This window comes from Mesoplodon mirus, assembly GCF_964341445.2.
Source record: "Mesoplodon mirus genome assembly, chromosome: 8".
In the NCBI taxonomy this organism is placed as follows: domain Eukaryota; kingdom Metazoa; phylum Chordata; class Mammalia; order Artiodactyla; family Ziphiidae; genus Mesoplodon; species Mesoplodon mirus.
In genome coordinates, this window is record NC_138984.1 from 53,255,743 (window position 1) to 53,278,875 (window position 23,133).

Sequence of the window (23,133 nt, forward strand, 5' to 3'; positions counted from 1 at the left end):
GAAGAAGTAAAATTATCTCTGAAAATGACATGATCTTATATGTATAAAACCCTAACACCTGAAACTAACACAACATTGTTAATCAACTACCCTCTAATGTAAAAAAGTTAAAAAAAAAAAACCTTAAAGATTCCACACATGTTCAAAAACAGAACCAAAAAAAAACCTGTTAGAACTAATAAATGAATTCAGGTAAAGTAGCAGGACACAAAGTCAGTGCACAAAAATCAGTTGCATTTCTATACACTAACAATGAACAATCTGAAAAGGAAATTACAAAAGCAATTTCATCTACAATAGCATTAAAAAATAAAATACTTAGAAATTAACTTAATCAAGGAGGTGAAAGTCTTGTACTATGAAAAGTACAAAGCATTGCTGAAAGAAATTACAGATGACATAACTAAATTAAAACACATTTATGTTCATGGATTGGAAAACTTAATATTGTTAAAATGTCAGTACTACCCAAAGTGATCTACAAATTCAATGTAATTATCCTATCAAAACCCAAATGTCATTTTTGCAGAACTAGAAAACCCCATCCTGAAATTCATATGGAACCTCAGAGGACCCGGAATAGTCAAAACAGTCTTGAAAAAGAACAAAACTGTAATAGTCACACTTCATGACTTCAAAACTTACTGCAAAGCTACAGTAATCAAAACAGTGTGGTGCTGGCATAAAGACAGACACATAGGCCAGTGGAATAGAGAGCCCAGGAATAAGTCCTTGCATATATGATCAAACGATTTTTGACAAGGGTGCCAAGTCCATGGAGAAAGGACAGTCTTTTCAAAAATGGTGCTAGACTGAATGAAGTTGGACTCTTACCTAAGACCATAAACAAAAATTAACACAAAACGGATCAAAGACCTAAGAGCTATAAAACTCTAAAACTCTTAGAAGAAAACATTGAGGGAAAGCTTTATGACTTTGGTTTTGGCGATGATTTCTTAGTTAGGACACCAAAGGGGCCAGCCAAGGGAGCTTTCTCAGTCCCAGCCCCACCTCCAAGACACCCCATTGCCCAGGGATGCCTGCTATAAACTGCACACCCAAGAGGGAAGGGGCCACAGAGCCAGAGATGCCAGACCCATTTAAAGTCAACACCTTTAAGGAGGCAAAGGATGAAGACTAAAACCACAAAAGAGATTGAAGAAGGTGTGGGGTGAGACTGCCAAGATTCTGCATCTCAGCAAGCTCCCAGGTGTTGCCCATTGACAGGTCTATGGGCAGAACTTTGAACAACACTGAAAACAGCTGTTAAGCTGTGGAAGCTACTCTAATCAAATGATTAGTGCCCCTTGGCATCTTCCAGGATCACAGGCCCCCTGTGATATATACAACAGAAACATACATCCCAGAGCAGTGACATGCTGATCTTGTCCTCGCAGACAGCGGGAAGAAAGTTACTGGAACAGTTCACTTTTTCCAGAGAGAGAATGTGGTATTTCCAAGAGTCAATGCTGAGGGCTTCCCTGGTGGCGCAGTGGTTGAGAATCTGCCTGCTAATGCACAGGACATGGGTTTGAGCCCTGGTCTGGAAGGATCCCACATGCCACAGAGCAACTAGGCCCATGAGCCACAACTACTGAGTCTGCGCATCTGGAGCCTGTGCTCCGAAACGAGAAGCCTGCGCACTGCGATGAAGAGTGGCCCCCGCTTGCCACAACTAGAGAAAGCCCTTGCACAGAAACGAAGACCCAACACAGCAAAATTAAATAAATCAATTAATAAACTCCTACCCCCAACATCTTCTTAAAAAAATCATAGAGACAGACAGTAGTAGCATGGTAGTTGCCAGAGCTTGGAATGAGAGGAGATGGGGAGTTATGTTTAATGGGTACAGAGTTTCAGTTTTATGAGTTACGGCTGTGGATTGTGCTGATGGTGACACAACATTATGAATGTATTTAATACTACTGAACTGCACACTTAAAACTGGTTAAGATGGTAAATTTCCTGTGTATTTTTCCACAATAAAAAAAAATTGAGAAGGAGACTTGGCTTGGGCTAGGCTAAAATCTAAATATATGTAACCTGCTTAATCTAAATATACGTAACCTGCCTAATCCAGGGTCAAAAAAATAAAGAAAAAAAATGGGGCTAGAAAAATGAAAGGCATGCTTTAAATAATTAAATTCATTTTAAAAATAACTTATTCTTATTTAATGCCAAACTTGTATTTTCTGCTTTGTTGTTGTGTGTGCATGTGTATATGGTAGATTTTCTGGTATTTATTATGTAATTTCAGTTCTTTGCTATTTGAAATGAAATAATAAGTGGTTTTTGTTGAATAATGCCACTTTGACAGTTTATAGTTTACTTATGTAGCAGTGTATTAGTTTTCTGTTGGTGCGTTGCATATTACCACAAACTTAGAGGCTTAAAACAATGCCCAGTTATCAGCTCACAGTTATGTAGATTAGAAGTTAGTTGAGCTCAGCTGAGTTCTGTTTAGGGTTTCTCAAGGCTGAAATCCAAGGGGTTGGCCAGGCTGGGCCCCTATCTGAAAACTCTGGGGAAGAATTTGTCTTTACGCTCATTCCGACAACAACGGCACCTCAGCCTTTTGCAGCTGGAGGTCTGAGGTCCATGTTTCCTGGCTGACTGTCGGCCAGGGGCCACTCTGTGCCCCCGGAGGCTGCCTGTAGGCCTCTTCATCTGTCCCCTCCATCTTCAAAGCCAGCTGTGCAGTGTCAGGTCCTTCTCACCCTTTGAATCTAATCTGCCGCCCCACTGCCAACAGAAGAATGCTCTCAGCTTTTAAAGGGCTCACTTGATTGATCCCTTTATCACAGCTGAATTATCTGTATGTTAAGATCAACTGATTTGGGACTTTAATTACATCTGCAGAATCCCTTCACAACATTCTTTAGATTGGAGTTCGATTAAATTACCAGAGGAGGGGCCTGTTAAGAGGCCATCTTTAGAATTCTCTCTCTCACAAGTAGTATTTGACTCACAACAAGATTTTTTATAGATGTGTGATATAAAATACACAGGACTAAGATTCTAAAGATCTTGGGTTCTGTTTGACTATTTAGTAACTCTGATACTGGACTATAAGGCTCTTGAGACCAGCAATTGTGTCTTATTCATCTTTATAGGCCTAGTGCCTGGCACAGAGTCTGGCTTACAGCAGGAACTTAGAACATATTAAGTTACACTGAGATAATTTTACCCTTCTTTGATTTTTCTTTTTTTAATCTTCCTTCATCAAAGTTTTCTTATGAATTAAAACTGAGACGGTTAATGCATGTGTAAGTCATTGAAAATTCTAAAACATTACAGTAAGGACAATATACAGCCTCCCCAAATCCCCCCCTGCCCCGACTTTTTTTAAAATCTACCCTTTCACTGAACCTTTTCAAGAACCTTGAGAACTAATACACACAATATTAACTTTTATACCGGTAAAAGTAAACTGAAATAACTTGACCAGGGTCACCTATTTGTAAGAAGCAAAGCCAGAAACTTAAATCCAGTCCTACATGTGAATGCAGCTTTTACTTGTCAGTTAATCATCTCTCTTATTTTTAAAAAAACTTTTAAGAGAAAGTGCTGTGCCCTTGTTATGTAGAATTATAAGGGATTAAAGCAGAGGACTGGAGTAAATCGTAAATTCTTTTCTGCTGCCTTAGAACTCATTTAGTCATGTGCATTTTGCTCGTATTCATCTATTGATTTTTCTCCGATTTTTTTTTCCTGTAAACCCTTACTCTATGTAACATAACTTCTTTTAATTCTATTTTTAGTTGCGAGTAACAGAAATCCTCTTGAATAAATTAAAGAAGTGAGTAAATAGAGAAGACAGAACCAACATGTAAAAGCTCTCTTAGGCAGTAATGCCATGTGCATTTGTGCATGCATCTGTACCATTTTCTTCTCTGTAAGAAACAGAAGATCATTTTTCTTTTTTTTTTTTTCTATTTTCATTTTGTTGTTGTTACTGCTGATTTCTAATGTTGGATAATCCAGGGTAAAAATTCCCAAGAATATAGTGCTTCTTATCTCAAGGACTTTGGCCTCAAAATGGGAGACAACACCCTGTTACTGTAGATTCTCATTTCTGTTGGTCTACAAGGAAGGCTTTTTCGGATGTTAGAATGAAATGGTACTTTTTTTCATATGTGAAGCATACTAATCTAGGTATTAAGGACTTTGTTTTATGTTTGATACCAAACTGGCTCCCTAGTGTTGAGTATAAATGATAGATACCTGGACCTGGTACTGTTTGGGGTTGGTGTTAAACAAGTAGATTAGAAGGAGGTGGAAGGAAAGAAAACCTATCTGGCTTCGGTTCACAGGGACTTCAGCTGCTTTCCCAAGCCAAAGCCTGGTATCACAGACTAGAGCTACTCACCCCAGTGGGTTCCCAATTTGCGTGATTGATGATCTGGTGGTCAAGCTGAACATACATATTAGAACCTTGCCCACTTTTCTTCATTTCTGCTTCATTGCCTTACCCTAGATTAGGCAAGTAGGATTCCGTGCTAGTAAACTGGGGGTGTACTATGAAGTACAGTGCTGAAAAGGCTCAGTAGAGAGGTGGTTGTACTCTGACTCAATGGGCATTTGAAACATTCTCCTTAGTAAGTTTGGAACTTTGCTGAGCACAGCCACTTAAAATTCCTCTGGACTTTTGTGGGGTTTTTTTTTTCCCCTAACCTTGGCTAAAGTGTAATATGTTATAGAATACCAAAGAAGTGTATTTTATTTTGCTACTGTCTAAGAAGTTATCTTATAAATTCAGTTTAGCTCAATTAACACAGAAATTGTGGCTATTTGCTCACTTAAAGAACATGCCAACCCACAGAAGGATTTTAGAGAATCTTCTGCAAGTGTGCTTTTGGGAGGAATCAATACTTCTTTACTTGAAACCAACTTTGATTTCCTCATTTTCCATTCTTTGTGCAGTTAGTTTCTCTGTGGTTTAGGATTATGAACTAAGAAGCAATCTTTCTGTTTCAGTATGAAATTTAATACAAATCTTTCTTGTGTATTCAGCGGCCACTGCAGTCATTTGGACAGACAGGAAAAAGGTCTAAGGTATAGTAAATATTTTGTGCTGGCATGCCAAGGGCCTTCATGCTTGATGAATCTTTGTTTTCATAGAGCACTGCATTCAGTTTAGTTTTGTCATATTTTCTTTGGGGCAGAAAGCTTATTTTGTTTTATTTTGGGTTTTTGTCTTGCCTAGTCGCTTTTGTGCACTGCTTTTATATCTTTAATGGTTCTTCATCTGTAGAGAAAATGGCTTTCTCATCATTCTTTGGGTTTTGAGATTGGAGTTATTCCCATTCTTGCTATTGCTATTATTTTCAAAACTGCAGTTATTGTTTTCCCTCATAACAAAAGGTTTTAATGGTATTTAATGATACATTTAACTTGCACATTTCAGCTATGTCTGTACATGGCAGAAACTATTATAAAGAAACTTAAGAAGCTCTAGGGGGCTTTTAGATATGCCCTAGATTTACGGAATGTAGTGTTAATTTTAAATACTTTTCTTTAGTCAAGCTCAAAGTTAAAGCTAGTTCGGAGCCTTGCAGTGTGTGAAGAATCTCCACCACCCCCTACAGCAGAGATATCACAGGAGAACCAGGTAAAAAAAAAAACAAAAACAATAAGCAAAAAAGAAAAAAGAAAAGAAAATTAATTATTTAAAGATATGGAAAAAACCTGCTTCCTGGAGAAAATTTTTTCACAATGTTAAATAAAATTTGGATGTGCATGTGTTATATATGTTTTTACTAAGTGAAACTACCAAGTCCAAGGCTTAGTGCAATGATTTCTCACTGGAAAAACTTAGAGATCATATAATTAACTGAGAATATGGCTTTAAGGGATTATAAGTTGTTATGGAAAAGTTATATTAAAGTAGTACTTCCAGTTAATGTGATTGTGATGAAATTTACCCTTGAATTTGCCCAAATTTGATTCTGGCTTTTAGAAATTTGTCAAACACCTCTTGAGTGTGAAGAGGAGACTACCTAAGACTTCTGCTTACATATCATTTTACTTAACCTGAATGCATGGTGAAGTCAGTTTTCATATTAGCGTGTCTCTAATAGTTGTCTAATATTTCTAATTCCTCTTCTGTCTATGTTTGCAAAGTATAGAACTCCCAAGGCTCAAGCAAATAGTTTGGTTTTTTACTTTTTATATTCTTTTTAATGCTATGACTTTACTTTTCTGTTAATCTCAGTTATGGATTGATCTTTGTCTTAGGCTACATTTGGACATTTACATATAATTATTTTTGGACCCTCTACCAGTGTTTATCAATGTGATAACTTTGGCTGTTTGTGGCTTGTTCTACTTTTAAAGAGTTTGAATAACCTAAAATCCCTCTGTATTCCAACAATTAGTTTCCAAAGAATTGAGGCAATTTTGTGGTTAAGACACATGACTGAATAAAGGAAAAGAGAAAAAAAGCCATGACAGGTTGTATGTCTTTTTTTTTTAATGCTAATTGTACGTTTGTTAATTCAAGCAAAGACTGTTATGCTTTGCCTTGATTTAGAAGATGATGACATCAAAAGCCTACTATCGATACTGAAGATAGTTGTCACATATTTAGAATGTGTTCTGTTTTTAAAAGCACTACAACTCTGTCTCTGAATTATAAGAAAAGGACTTTTTTGATAGATTATTTATTGTCAATGCACTTAATATCAGGTTCCTTTGAAACTTGTTCAAGTGTCAAGCAACATAGGGTTCAAAATTTACTTTTGATTTTTAAAAGTTCTTCTGTACATTCAGAGTAAAGAATGCACCTGTTCAGGGTGGAGCAGTTGGCAATGTAATGTTTTTTGAAAATTAACTTCTTCGTTTTGTTGCCCAAAATGTTACACCATCTTAGCCTCATGGAACAATTATCGAAGGAGATAGAGGAAATGAGAAGGGTCAGGCATTCATAAGACTGTTAGTCCAGAAAAGTTGCCTTTTTTGAGAAAAACTGTAACAAACATGATCTTTGGTTTTATTTGGTACATTTCACCTATCTGAAAAATTATTGTGGGAGGCAGAAGGGGGGAGAGAGGGTTCTTACGGTACTGCATAAATTTGTCTAGTGAAAATTTATGAGAAAAAATTAATATAAGGAGTATATGTTGTATATTAATGTATATATTGTTCAAAACATCTGAGTTACAGCATTTGGATAATGAATAAGGTGGTTATGCCGGAGTTCAGTTATTCCACGTAATATAGTCTTTCTCAATTTCTCTTGGATACAGTTAACTTTTTCTTTTGCGATAATAACCTATTATTACCCTCTCTGAACAAAAGATATTCTTTTTAATAGAAAGTCTTTTTCCCAGTCTTAACTAAATTGCACCTGACTGGGAATTGGAAAATAAAGTTATTTCTTGTAAAATGTACTAGTATCTAATCCTTGATGGCAGAGATACTTTCCAACTAATAATGCTTGCTTCAGAATGTGATTTTTGAGGAATTAATCTGGAATAAAACTCATTTTTCGAAAGGTTGAGAGGCAATTAAAAGAGAGATGTCATTTGTGTCTGATGAGAGCTAATGAGAGGGAAGTGACCTCAATAAATGATGTCAGTTACAAAGTGAAGAGTAAAGGAATTACAGCTACCTATGGAGATATTGCTCTCATTTGAGTTATTTATAGTCAGGAGAGTTCGTGTGTAAGGACTTAGGCATTTAAAATATGTCTTGTTTATTTGCTACTGAAAACAAGGGCTCAGTACCAACTGAAGACAAGCCTCAGTACATTATGCATACTGGATTTTTAAATACAGTTCATCTTGATAAATAGTTTAATATCTGTAATTAAAATATGTGACTTTAGAAAGAGAATTTGGAAATGAAATCTGATAGTCATTATAAGTGCCTTTTAGTGAAGTTCTAAATGTGAAATCTTTTCTTCCAACCTGGATTTTATAGATTATCCTAGAGTAACAGCAATAGAGAAGCTGTAAGTCAGGAGAACTTCTAAATATTCTACTTCTGAAACATAGTTCTGGGATTCATTTTTAAATATATTTTACAGTTAAAAAAGAATGAGGAAAGTGGATTAGAAAATGAGTCATAATGAGAAAAATGACTGGTTGATGAACGTATGACATTGATTAACGTGTGTGGTTTGGCAAACAAGACAAAGGAGGACTTAAAACAGGTGTTCATTATTTTAGTGGAAATTGCCAGTGCATAGCTTTTGTCCTATATCCTGAGCACAACTTTGAACTGGGATGGAATGGGAAACAGAGTTGAAAAAAGATGAAAATAGCAGTCAGAACCGCATAGGAAAAAATATGTATGTATTTGATCTGAAATTCTTCTGCCAAATACTATTTTGAAAAAAATTACGTGGGGAGAAAATGTGTAATAGAAATCTTGGTGGCTGCAAGTCTAAGAATCCTGAAATTTATATCTTCTTCAATATTGACTTATCGCGCCTACCGTCACCACCAACCCTCTCCTAGAAAAGCAAAGTAATTGATTAATATTTTTCATCTCTAAAGAACAACTGTATACAGTAATTTAGCCTGCAAATAGATTGTACCTTTATCTTTAGTAGAAATGGTCTGGAAGTTAGTCTGCCTTTCTTTATAAGTTTGCCTGAATAAACAGAGCTATGTGATTTTTATCTATTTGAGCTATATGAATTAATTTCCAGTAATTCCTTTGGGTTCTGAAATTGCATATAATGACATTGTTTCAAAAATAAAATGTAGACATAGTTCTCCTTTTCAGTCTTAGAGAATATGGTTACTTTACAAGTAAATATTACATATCACTAAGGAAAACAATTTTGTTTGAAATCTTTCTAAAACAACTTTGTGGTGATTGAAGGAGGAACAGTGATAGTAGGCTCAAATAGGAAATAACCAAAGTGGGGGATTTGGTTTTGGAAAGTTTTTATTTACAGTTTTATATGGAAAGAAAATGAAGAAATATGAATTTATAATGGACACTCAAAGTATTTTTTGATAAGTGTTGACCTGACTCTCATATGTTCCTATTGTCATGATTGATGATAATTGTCATACTTTTGCTTGACCGTGGCATCTCCATTGCAAAAAAAAAAATAGGTTAAAAAGACCTTTGTTCTGTCCTCCAAGGGTTTTACAAGTAGATTCATTTAAACTATTCTTAAAAAAACATTTATTTTCTCTAAGATAATTTTCAGGATATGTTTCAATTGATAAATTCAACTCAAAGCCTTAATTTTAACATTTTTTATCAAGAGTTGATTAAAACGGTAAAAATATCTTAAGTTGTATTCTAGTTTGACGAATCTAATTGGATAAAATAAAAATCTTTTTCTCCATACAATTTTGTATTACTCCAAAAAATACAAATGTGAGGTATTAACTGAATCACTTTATATTTTCACTTAATAACTGATTTTACCTTCCAACAGGAGAAAATTCAGATCCAGTTAACACAATCATTTGAAAAAGAGGAGAAGCCCTCAAAAGATGAAGCAGAAAAAGAAAAAGCCAGTGATAAGTTGCCCAGAAAAATGTTATCAAGAGGTTTGCAATTTATTTCTGTGTTTTTTAAACAAAATTTTAGTTTTACTGTCGATAATTCCATCCTTTACCCCTTGAATAATTTTACATAGTGTATTTCTATTAAAAATGATCTCGAACAGACCGAAGGGATGATACTGTTCTGGGCAAAATGGCATAAGGCAGTTCTGAACATCAGTAAGATGCTTTAGCCAAAAAACTGCAACACATGCAAAAGTCACCAAGGAAGATAACTGTCATGATCACTTATTGGTCTGTCTCTTGTATTGAAATAATGGAATCACTATAATTTGACTACTGATTCCACTAAAAATATATAGATTTTTAAATTCCTTATGATACAGAGAGCTGATGCCAAAATGTTCAGTATCCAGTAAGAATATTCTTGGAAACCTAGAATGTTTGTCTTTTATAATAAATTTTAGGGGACTTCATCATATATCATTACAAGTCTATAAAAATGCTTTTTTAATTTATAGACCCAATTATGTTGACCAGTTTTATAAACAGCATAAGGGTATTACATTTAAGGGGAAGAAATAAACATGAATGTTGTAAAGAAACATTTTGAAAGCGAGCTTTTTGTGATAGACCCGATCACATCTAATTAAATATTCTTTCAGAGCTACAGTTCCTGCCTATCTCCAAATTATTGCCTGCACTTATATTTGTAACTGAACTAAGCAGACTCAATTTGCTTCAAATGTAGTTAATTGACTAAATCATTCTGATTTTTTGCTTGAGACATTTTTGAATATGAGGATTGTGGTGAGTATATAAAAGGATCTTTAAGAATTCAGAACAAATTAAACTGGCACATTTGAGAGATAAATTTTTTTAAGAACGTACATAGACATACAGTTACGTAAATCCATGTCATGCTCATTATATGGGAGTAGCAAAATTGTGGTCATCTGAATTCATCATAAATTCCATTTTCCTACTTTGTCAGTTTTTTTTCAATGTGGGGCATCTCATTTTATTTTAATATACATCATGTGTAAAGGAAAAGGGATTTGTTTCAAACAACTTTATACTGGGTTTTTGTGTTGTTGTTTTTTAGATTCCAGTCAAGAATACACTGATTCAACTGGCATAGATCTACATGAATTTTTAGTAAATACATTAAAAAACAATCCCAGGTAAAAATTAAATTTATAAGGTTTACATTGCTTCTAGAGTACCATAATTTTGTTATATATGTTTTCATTACTGAGTTAGAATAAGATTAAAATATTTAAAGTACACCAGAAACATTTTAGTTTCTTAGGGCTAAGATGTTGTTGGCCTCTATATGCACATGTATAAATATCTTTTTGCATTATGTATATCACCATGAAATAAAGATAATTCATACTCTGTAGAAATTTGGGGAAATACAGAATCACCAAGCTATTTTGACTCTTAATTGAGATGAAGAGTTATCATTAATCATGAAATAGGAGAGAGAGAAATATACCTCGTGATAAAGCACTCAACCAGATAACTTAGTGTATTCACTTATAACAAGTTTTTGGACTTAATTGAATGCAGAATTTTTGTTTGTTCTTGCTTAGTTTATAAACCTCCACCCCAAAGATTTTTAAGGTGCTTATTTGAGTTACAACTTTAACTAATTGTGAAGTCCTTTGTTTTGCCAAGGTACTAGATAAATACATTCAGCTTTTTGGCAGGTCACAACCCCAGTGAGGCAGTTTCCCCACAGAGAGGTTTATCCACAAAATATCTGACCAACATGTTCATGGGGTAGAAGACTTGAAGGTTAAGAACCCCTCCTCCAGATGTTAGCTTCCCAGAGTGGTAGTAAAAATTCGTGAAATCTTCAGTTCATTGGGTAGGTGCACATGAAAGAAAACAAACAACTCTCTTTAGTATCATTGAACCTTATCTCATGTCTTGCTTCAAGATACACCTTTAATTTCATTCAGGATTTATTGTTTCAGTACCATCTTGATTTCCTATTTTACATTTAACATAAACCCCAAAAGGGGTCCAACCAAAATGAAAAGTGGTCTCCTTGTAGTATGGGCTGAAGATGTATAAGTGTGAGGTGAGGAAGAAGACAGTCAGCTCTGCAAACTTATTCCTCAGTGGTCCCAACTGAAAGATGAATTCATTAGTCCATTGAACAGGCATTTCTTGGGTATATATCATGTGCTAAGCATTGTGCTAAACATTGTAGATATTAAGATGAGCAAAATATAATCTCTGACCCTAAAATAGTCACTGTCTGTGAGCTAGAAAAAAAAAACCCACGATATGTAATTAAAATAGAATAGATGTTGTAAAAGAAGTTTTTCAGGGTGCTTTAAAAGCACAGGGAGGGGATCCCAACCTCTGAAAGGATATGGGAAGGCTTCACTGAAAAGATAATTCCTGAGCTGAGTCTTGAATTCAGAGTGCTTTAAACTGGAACATGAGCAGCACAAGGGAGACAAGAGCATCGCCAGGGCACGGTTGTACGAGATAGAGGTGGCATATCCAAGCAAAGACGAGATTGTACACTCTGGCTCTAGCAGGGAGGCATGTGGCAAGTGATTCTAGAAAATGAGGCGGAGGGCATTGTTGAGGAATGAAGGAAGATTATGCAGTTGTCCTCAACCTGGGATAGTACCAACACACTGGGGTGGTGAATGAGTAAGGAGTGCTACTGGTAAACTAGGGATGCAATGATCGACGAAAAATAGTCTTACTTGAGATGCCAGTAGTTCATCATTTCAGAAATACTGAGTATGGCATGCTACATTGAGGAGTCATGACAGAATTTTCAAAAGGGTGATGCTATAATGAGATTTATGTTTTAGAAAGATTACTTTGTTGGTGAGGGGCCAAGATCATAAGCAAGGACTGTGGGTTGACGAACATAGAGAAGAATAGAGAGGAGAGGACACGTTCAAAAGACATCTCAGAAGTACTGTGGCAGGACTCGGTAATTATTTGGATATGGAAGAGTAGTGGCACGTTGGAGCAGAACAGAACAGCTGCTAGATTTCTGGCTGGACTGACAGCTAGTCCCATTAACAGGGGAAGTAAATAAGGGCAAGCCTGAATGGAGTATGTTCTGTTATAAATAAGTATAGTTTGAGGTGCCTGATGGAAAGCCACAGTGAGATGAAGTGTGTCGGCAGTTAAAAGGCTCTGGTTTTCAGGTAAATGAGCCTGGCTGCTGTTATCGGCAGCCATCAGTCTTCAGTAGAGGTGACTCTTGCTTTGTATGAGTTTACCCAGGGAGATGTAATAAATGACAAGGACAAAATTCTGTGGAAAGACAACGTGTTAAGGGTAGATGTGAAGGAAGAGACCATGGGTGTTAAAGATTGCAAAAGAGGGCCTCCCTGGTGGCGCAAGTGGTTGAGAGTCCGCCTGCCGATGCAGGGGATACGGGTTCGTGCCCCGGTCTGGGAGGATCCCATATGCCGCGGAGCGGCTGGGCCCGTGAGCCATGGCCGGTGGGCCTGCGCATCCGGAGCCTGTGCTCCGCAACGGGGGAGGCCACAACAGTGAGAGGCCCGCATACCGCAAAAAGAAAAAAAAAAAAAAAAAAAAAGATTGCAAAAGAATCATGAGAACGCTTGTATTAGAAGTCAGCCAATTGGCGACAGTATCGTGAAAGGTAAAATGAAACAATCCATTAGATTGAGGAACTAGGAAGTTGTTGGCTATTTTAACAAACCATTTCACTTGCGGTAGGATGGTGGAAACTAGAACTCAATAGATTAAGGAATGGGAGCATGGTAGAAAATACATAGCTAGTTTGTGTAAAACAAGATGGGATCTTAAACAGGCAGAAGTTTTCTTTCTTCTGAACCTGTAGGAGAGACATCGATAGGGACAAAGATAGAAATCTATATTTATACATTCCAAAATATTTTTATTTTGTGCAATTCTCTTGTTTTCCTCTACAAATGAAAAAGTTTTAAAGTTATCTGCATACATGTTTTTAAAGTGTACAATTTAATGGTTTTTAGTGTATTCACAGATACGTGCAACCATCACTACAATCAATTTTAGAACTTTTTCATCACCCCAGAAAGAAACCCTGAACCCTTTTGCTATCACCTCTCTATGCCCTGAACCCTAATCTAGTTTGTCTCTACAGATTTCCTTGTTTTGGATATCTCATGTGAATGAAATCATATGTATGTAGTCTTTCGTGATTGGCTTCATTCACTTAGCATAATATTTTCAAGGTTCATCCATGTTGTGTAGCATGTATTACAACTTTAATCCTTCTGTGTATGCATTTTTATTTGAATAAATATATAGGTGAATCATTCATGTAATGGCTAATGAATAAGTTATTACTAATGTCAGTGTGGATTAGAAAGTTGTAGCTAATGTTAAATTTTGTGAGAAACAAAATTTGCCTAATTGATGGCTCAGTGTTCTCTCAATGAAACACACAATTAATTGCCAGATATACGTGGCACAAAATTAGTAATAAGTCTGGCAAATTTCCATTAGAGCTTTCAAGATTGAATGTTGCTCAGAGATTTCTTCTAAATGTTAAGCAGATTTACTTTTAGTGATACTAATATTTAGCTAACGTTTTATTTCACATTTTTTCTTCAGATCATTAATCTTTTATCTTGTTCTCATCCCAATGAATAAACTTAACCTCAGGTGTTAAATAACAGTTTATCTGGAATTCCTGTTTCAAGAAATATTATCGGAAAACTATAATAACTAGTCATTACTAGATTAGAACCCGGGAACCTGAAGTTGTCCAAGATAGAGATTACACTCACTCACATGGTTTTTATACCTGTTTTTGTATTGATTTTATACCCATTTTGTGTAAATTCCACAGTGTACTAAAGAGACACGGACAATATAGGCAACTATATTACATCTCTAATGGAGGGGAGCAGCCCCATGGATAAATCCTGAGAATGGATATTGTAAAAGTAAACTGTATTGTTCTGGGGAATATCGTACAATTGCTGTGTTTGAAATATTTTCTAAAATTACTTTTACTGGAGGTAATGTTTAAATCATCTTATTTCTTGCCTGTTGCAGATATTTGACCCAGGTCATGTGGAACATTGGGAAGGGGGTGGTCAGATGGAAGCATTGTTGCTTTCTTCTTTTTTATTTGCCACTTGTATACCAGCTGCACACGCTTTCTCTAAAGTCAGTTCTGGTATAATGACTAGAACACTGGTAACTAAAAAATTCTTCCCCTTTCATTTTCACTTTAGGTGGTAGTTTACTGATCAGTTTCATTGAGATCTTTGTTTTTATTATTTCTTTAATAAATAGACAGCATTTACTGGTCTATTTTTAAAGGTTATATGATAAGTTCAATGTGTGCCTACTTTTAGGTTCATGCGCTAATAAACCTTATGCCTTAAGAAAAGGAATTTGTGGATCTGTTAGTTTGATGTATGTAATACTTCTCTAAAGGAGTATTAATTTTTAACTTACGGCCATTACCAAAATATCTAACCTTGATTTCAGATTTGAAAATTTGGAAACTCGGACCAAGCTATAGATATATCATGTACATATACATACATAGTATCATATACATACATACATGTATCATATACATACATACATGTATCATATACATACATAGCTATATGATACAGACAGAAAGTGTAAATCTTGAGAACTTAGGAAAGCTGTTTTCCTAACAAGTTCTACTTTTTACTAACTGAAAATTTCGTAAACTAAGCACGGGAATTTATTTAAATAAATGGCCTAGGTAATAATAGAAAATCCTCTGCAATCCATAGATCTACATGCGAAAGGAAAAAAAAAAACCTGAATTTGTATCAATAGCTAGTAAAATCATTAGATTTTGTTTACTTTCATGGAGACAACGGAAATTTGTTTTCAATGCCAGTTCATTCACTGAAGAACATTTCACGTATCTTAGGCCTGCTGTTGAGCTCAAACAGAGGAAACGAGTTTAAATGCACTGTTTCATGAATGCTGAATAAGTTGCCTGCCTCAGATTCCTTTTTTTTTCCCCTGCAACAAGTATATAAAATACATTAGGAAAGTTACTGAAAATTATATCACCTCAAGACAAATTGACCCCCAAAAAATTAGAAGAGGGTCTTATAGTTAAGTAAATAAGTCCTTTTTTGGGGAAAACCTTATGAAGTAAAAATTTCCCATCCTCCCCCAAAATTTTAAGGAAAAAAATATTAAAAGACATGGATGAAATAATCTGATTAATTTATTCCACACAAATACATTTGTTGAGCTCCTCTCTATAGTCCACGTAACTATATAATGGTAATTGTGATAAACGCTATTAAAGGTATGAAAGAAACAGGTTCTAAGAAAGAATATAAGAAGCTGTCCTAGGCAAAGGAAACAGCTTGTTCAAGGAACCAGCTTGGCAATTACAGGGATAAGCTAAAATGGTAAGAGTTTTGTGAGTAAGGGGCAGGAAAAGAAGCTAAAGAGATAGATGAAGACCAGATCATGCCCACCTTTTAGGCCACATTACAGGTGTTCAATTATAACCTATGAGCAGTGAGAAACCTGTGATAAATATTTAACCAAGGCCATGACTTGTGCTCACATGTGTGTTTCTCAAAGATTGTTATGGATGCTCCAGGTAAAACAGATTAGGAGGGAACAAGGGAAGATACAGAGAGATAATACACTACTATTACAGTAGTCAAGTCAGAGATCCTGATTGCTTGGATCCAGGGTAGTGGCAGTAGAAATAGAAGAAAAATAGATTGAAGATAGATAAATTTTGCAATAGTAATTAACTGCATAGGAGGATTTTAAAAAGCACAGTAATGGGCCAAAAATGCTTCTAGTACAATATGCCAAGTGAAAGGTAGTGCCACTTGCTGATAATGCAGAATACTAAAGGAGAAACAGGTTTAGGGGCAAAATTGAATGTTGCTAGAATTTGAGTTAAAATGTAATCCTATTTTCAGCTTTGGGTTTGAAATCACCACATAAGCATGTTATTCTCTTGATTTTTTTCAACTGATATAAAAATATGTATGGTTAATATTACTCAGTTTTTTATAAGACTTCTTCCACAATATAGAGAGAAGATCAAACTCAGAGCTGATGTATAGACTTTCGGGCAACTTAAGCTGGGGGCACTGTTTCCTTTTAAAATTTGAGAGGGATCTACTATATAGTGTTTATTTGGCAGGGAAACATTAACCTCTTGGCCTAGTTTTCTTGATCTACAAAATTTTAGGAACAGAACTAAATGATCTGTAAAGCTACTTCTAGCTTTAAGGTTCTTTGAGGGTTTTTTTTTTGTTCCTGTTTTGTTTTGTTTTGTTTTTCCCACATGTGCATGACATTTACAGTGAGCACAGGAATACTCTCTTGAGCCATGTTCTTGGTGTGTGAGCAAGGAGGTCCTTTGAAAGGGAGTGGTACCAGTAACTTATTTTGTAAGTGTGCTAAATAGGACCCTAGTGGTCTAAAGGAGCACATGCAGGTGTTCCCTAGCGTCCTTATTTATTTTACATGTTGGAGGTCTTTGGTTCATTTTGATTTTTGTGGGAAAAATTCCCAAAGTCTTAGAAATATATAATAGTGATTTTCAGAATGATTTGAAAAGTCCTCTCCTTCTGAATTAGAGTTAGTAATATAGTTCATACTTCTCTGCTATAGTTCCATTTATAGACTAGCATTGGATTCCCCTAGGAGTATTCCCGTTGTTACTGGCATTGCACGTTCTTTAGAGTACTGTTTCTGTGGAGTTCAGGATGATACCAAAGTCATAAGCCTAACTAAAGATGTCTGTTTTCCTGCTACCTCTTAGCTTTATTGAGTAAGGAAGTAAGGACTAACATGCTGTTATAATCCATACATTTGCAGAACAGAATCTAATATAGTAATATTTAGCAGATCAAGATACATCTGTTTTAAGAATGGCCACATGATGATAATTGTTGAAATGGGATGATATTCTCTCTACATTTGTGTATGTGTGAAATTTTCCATAAAATTTTAAAAAGTAATCTTTCTTTTAAAATATTACTTTTTTTAAGAAAGCATGTAAACATTCTAGCATCAAGCTTGTGATGTTCTTCAATATACAGGTTTTTACCCCCCCCAAAAAATAGCCCTGTAAATTCAACATTTATTATATGATTAGGTCAGTGTTAAATTTTACATATAAGAGTTTTCATATTTTGTTTCAGGGACAGAATGATGCTGTTGAAATTGGAACAAGAAATTTTAGATTTCATTGGTAATAATGAGTAAGTCCTAACCTTTAACAAGAAAATAAATTGTCATCACAGTTCTTCAAGATTTACTAAATTAGTTTTTCTTCTACTTTTAGGTCTCCACGTAAAAAATTCCCCCCAATGACATCTTACCATAGGATGCTATTACACAGAGTCGCTGCTTACTTCGGATTAGACCACAATGTTGATCAGAGTGGGAAGTCTGTCATAGTAAACAAAACTAGCAATACAAGAATGTAAGTATCAAGAAATGTAGTTATATATTATCTATGTGTGTGATACTACTTTATCTTTCTGTAGCACCTTTTATCTCAGGTTTTCCACATGTTTTAGCAGCCTAATTCAGCTTAATTCAGCCTAATTCAGCTTTGTGACAACCTTATGTGACAGGACCAAAAAGTAGATTTAACTCACAAGATGTAAAATGCACCAGTCTGGACTGAAATAAGACAGATGAATGAGGATGGGTTTTAAAAAGGTCAAAGGTCATATGACCTCAAAGGTCATAATATCAGTAATGTTTAATAATCATTCTCTTACGGATTTTTAAATTCTCTTACGGATTTTTAAATTAATATAATTTAGATACCTGTGGCCAACCTCAGGCAAATTTAAAAGAAAAGAGAGAGCAAACTTTAACACCCTTACATTTAATTAATTTTCTATCAGTTTACTGTCTTTTCCACCTTTGTTTTTGCTCCTTTTCTTCCACAAATCTCAGGACTTACTGGTTAATCCAGTATCACCCATAATGTTTTGTACCCTTCTGGGCTATGTGTAATTGACTGAGGAAGAAATTTTAAGGAGTTAAGAGGAATCATTTGCTTTAAAAAGTGACACCTGTGTAGTATGGTGAAATAGATAATCAGTGCTGATGGGAGCAGAAGGCCCAATGCAGAGGCCTATTTGTGAAGCTCATGCAGTTGAGTTCAGCTAACACTATACTTCGCGGTGGTTTCCTATCAAAAGAATTTTCTATATTAATTTCATATGTGGCGGCAGTGGATCTGTGATAATGAGCAGCAGACAGCTTCAGGTGCCATAAATAATGCTTTTCAGTTCATTGTTTTTCTTCCTTCCTTGAAGCTAGATTTCTCAGGGTTCTGTCTATTATGAACCCTTCAGTTTGCACGGTTTATAAACAAGTGAATAAATAAATTCACTTATTTCCTTTTTGTTATAATGGCCTTTACCCTTGTAGCTGTCATATTGTTTGCTTGACTAAGTTGGTTTTCTTCCATTTCAAATAGTATTTTGTCAACTAAATAGATATATTGGTGGAAGCTGGTATTTTTAAATGATTGTTACTACAACTAAAATTAAATTAATGAAGACAGATGTCTTTGAAAAGGATCCCATATTTTCGGGGGGATTAAATTTTACCTGCAAATGGGAATCTTATTTAATTTTCCTATGCCTGTCTTTCAGTCTTTTGAAAATATCCTCATCTTTTAGCTTTTTCCTAGTTAGTTATATGATGGCTAAAGTGGGATAGTAACCATAACATATGAGCTGGACTTAAGGTGAACAGAACTCTACTTCATTTAACCAGTACCTTTCAACATTACTCAGAGCTGCTGGATGCCCAAGCATGTGTACATTAGCAGGCATTTTGACTAACATTTCGACTGGTGACTCTCTAAGGTTTTCAATACAGTGTAACCTCAGTTATTTGAATGCTGCAAGTGATGTCAAGGTTCTCTTTATCCAGATAATGAAAAGTTTAGCTAAACACAGATGTTTATGATGTACTTAAAGAAGAATGGATCAATAGTGTAATTATTACTAGACATTTCAGATCATTGAAGTTACACTGTATTCTTATTTTATTTCTTCTGGAATATGAAGAAGGATGTAAATCAGAAAACCTTAGAGATCTGCTCCACAATGAATAAAAACAAACTTGCCTTTTCCTCATAGGCAGATTACCCGCTCCAGCCTTGAACCAGTGGTGTTGTGGATGTCAACAACCCGGTGTCCACTGGGGTGTCTCATTGGAGCGGGAAGTTGGCGATTGCAGGGCAGTAAATTCAGGCATCTATAAAAGACAGAGGTAAGACAGTCTTAAGGTTAGCTGAAATGCCTGCTAATGCTGTTTGGTGTGGGGATCCAGCTGCTCTTAGAAAAGTTGCCAGGCTCTTGGTTAAATCTTATAGTTCATATTGCTATAACCATCTCTTTTTTCACCCAAGTACAAATTCCTTCAATAAGAAAATGTGATTTTGAACAGCTACAGAAATAGTTGATATAAGTAAATGGGGCAATCATGGACAAATAAATAACAACATACTGCCATTGTCAGAACTAAATAGATAATCCTTCAAATTCCTAAAGAAAGCGATCTTTTTCTTATCAGTTTGGTCATGAAATCTTTTTACTCTTTTTATTTTTCTCTTTAGTTCTCTGTATCGCTTTATGTGGAGATGTGCTCTGTTTCACTTATCTAAGTATATTTTAAAATATAGATTTCTTCAGCTTACTTACATAATTCTCATTTTTTATTTTTTTATTTTTTTTTCGTTTTGCGGTACGCGGGCCTCTCACTGTTGTGGCCTCTCCCGTTGCGGAGCACAGGCTCCGGACATGCAGGCTCAGCAGCCATGGCTCACGGGCCCAGCCGCTCCGCGGCACGTGGGATCCTCCCAGACTGGGGCACGAACCTGTGTCCCCTGCATCGGCAGGCGGACTCTCAACCACTGCGCCACCAGGGAAGCCCCCATAGTTCTCATTTTAAAATCTTTTGCATCGGGCTTCCCTGGTGACGCGGTGGTTAAGAATCCACCTGCCGATGCAGGGGACATGGGTTCGAGCCCTGGTCCAGGAAGATCCCACATGCCGCGGAGCAACTAAGTCCTTGCGCCACAACTAGTGAGCCTGAGCTCTAGAGCCCGCTAGCCGCAACTACTGAAGCCCGTGCGCTTAGAGCCTGTGCTCCGCAACAAGAGAAGCCACTGCACCACAACTAAGAGTAGGCCCCGTTCGCCGCAACTAGAGAAAGCCCGCACGCAGCAACGAAGACCCAATGCAGCCAAAAGTAAATAAACAAAATAAATAAACTTATTTTAAAAAATCTTTTGCATCATTTGACAGGAGGTGGATACAGTACTTTACTAAAAATTCACTAGGGTAAAACAAATATTCAGAAGTGTTACTTGATTACTACATATAATGAAATATCTGGTCAAGTTTGCTGAAAATGTCATTACTCAGGTTTATTAGGTTTAGAAATTTATTTAGGGTATTCATAATATATTATGTGACTACATAATATATATTTAAAGTATATGTAAAAAAAAATTGCTTAGGGGTTCAATTAGCCTTTATTTCCTCTAAATATATTTTTTATATATCACATATTTCAGTTTTATAATAGGATGGTATTACGTCTCAAGAGTGTTGGATGGATTAATTTGTTGAAGCTGAGAGTACATTTCAGAAAGTGAAGTTTTATATAATTGTAAGTTTTCAAGGGCAACAACCTTATGTCTGTCTTCTGGATCTCAGCAGAACTTGCAACATTTCCATAGAGGAAAGACCGGCCAATCAGCCATAAAATATGTTGTTAAGAGTTCATAATCATTACTTTAGGTTGTAACATTAACCTTCAAAAAAGAACTTCTCTTTTTAACCTATTTCAATTAATATAAAACAAAGATGTACCCTGCTGTAATTATGAATTCTTGGTAACTTTATTGCATTTTGAAGTAGTCTCTTAAGCTTTATTAATAAATTCAGCCACAAAATATTTGATTAACACCAAACCAGGTACTATAGGAATGTAACATAAAATACTGTGCTATACTTTTTTCTTTGTCCCAGAATTGTTTCTTAGATTTAGAGGAGGCAATGCAAAGATGATATACAGGCTTTGAGTCTTACATACGGGGCTCCAAGTATGGCTCAGTCATGTACTTGCCCTTTGACCTTGGACCCTTGCTTTAGCCATTTGAACCTCAGTTTTCTCAGTAATATTTATAATAATAACAAACTTCTACTGAGTGTTTACTATTTTAAGTGCTGGTCATCTATTAATTCATTTCATCTTCACAACAGCCTTATGAAGTAGGTACACTGTAATTCCTATTTACAGATGAGGAAACTAGGGAAAATAAAGGTTAATAAGTAATTTGTGTAAGTCCTAAGCAACTAAATGTTAAAGCTGAGTATTTGAACCTTAGCAGTCAAATTCCAGAGCCCACAATGTATTTCATACAGCCTTTCAGTCATGACATGGGGTAGTTAATATTTTCTCATAAGATTGTTTTGAGGAGTAATTGAGATAACATAAGTATCTATTAATGACACTAGTGAGTGATAACTTATATTTATCACCTTCCATAAAACATTATATTTAACTTTTCTGTAAATATTTTGTATTATCTTTTTTGTTCCCTTGGTTTTTGCTTTTTTTTTTTTTAGACCTGATCAGAAATTTAATGAACATATTAAGGATGATAAAGGTGAAGACTTTCAGAAACGATATATCCTCAAGAGAGATAACTCTAGCTTTGACAAAGATGATAACCAGGTAACCTAGCATGATTAGAGCATTTTTATGGGTGCTGGACTTATACCAGCAGACCATTTTCCCAAGATTAATTGTTCTCTTTGCTTCAGATGAGAATACGTTTGAAAGATGACAGAAGAAGCAAATCTATAGAAGAAAGAGAAGAAGAGTACCAGAGAGCTAGAGACCGAATATTTTCCCAAGATGTATGTTCTAACTTATATTTAGATCTTCATGTGTAAATATATGCTAATTGCATTATAGGGGTTCACTCCTCCCTCAATCTATTGATCACATATACTTCTAACTATATTTGTTACATATAAAGTCACCCCTGTAGAAATACTGCAGTCTGTCTTGTTCATGTTAATGTTTTAGTAGTTTATAAAATACTACTTTGCACCAGTTGTATAAACTTTTGAAAAGTTGAAAGCAGATCGACTAAGGAGTAGTATATTAGACTGAGTATATAGTTTATGTAATTTTTTTTTCTTCCAGACTTCTCACAAGTTGAGATTTTTAGAACATTGGTCACTGTCTACAAAATCATGTACTCTAAATCCTACTTGTTAGTGGACTTTTCTTGATAAATAACTTTTTCTTCTTTTAAAATACAGCTAATTGATTTTCCAGATTAATATTTGTTTTCCACTTTATAAGTGATTATATGGAAGAGATCTTTGTTGTTGTTGTTGTTTTTTGGCTGCTCCGTGCAGCCTGTGGGATCTTAGTTTCCTGACCCGGCATCCAACCCACACCCCCTGCTTTGGGAGCTTAGAGTCTTAACGATTGGACCACCAGGGAAGTCCTGGAAGAGATCTTTTAAGTGGCTGATTATTTTACGCATATATTCAAGGGAGAATCTGTTTGGTTTTACCAATATCTGTTAAGCACCTGCTCTGTGCAGTACTGGATACTA

General features: G+C 35.5%; 1 protein-coding gene across 11 annotated transcripts in view; it reads left to right on the forward strand.

Moving 5' to 3' along the window:
• Positions 1–23,133, forward strand: part of R3HDM1 (R3H domain containing 1) — a 108,244-nt gene that overhangs the window by 13,756 nt on the left and 71,355 nt on the right. For 9 of the 11 annotated variants that reach the window (XM_082629846.1, XM_082629849.1, XM_082629851.1 and 6 more), the window contains exons 3-10: positions 5,014–5,055; positions 5,522–5,611; positions 9,404–9,518; positions 10,579–10,657; positions 17,660–17,719; positions 17,803–17,943; positions 22,127–22,235; positions 22,325–22,420. In XM_082629846.1, the coding sequence (XP_082485972.1) occupies positions 5,014–5,055; positions 5,522–5,611; positions 9,404–9,518; positions 10,579–10,657; positions 17,660–17,719; positions 17,803–17,943; positions 22,127–22,235; positions 22,325–22,420 (732 nt within the window). The remainder of the gene's footprint in view (positions 1–5,013; positions 5,056–5,521; positions 5,612–9,403; positions 9,519–10,578; positions 10,658–17,659; positions 17,720–17,802; positions 17,944–22,126; positions 22,236–22,324; positions 22,421–23,133) is intronic. The other 2 variants (XM_082629853.1, XM_082629848.1) reach the window with 1 other exon arrangement.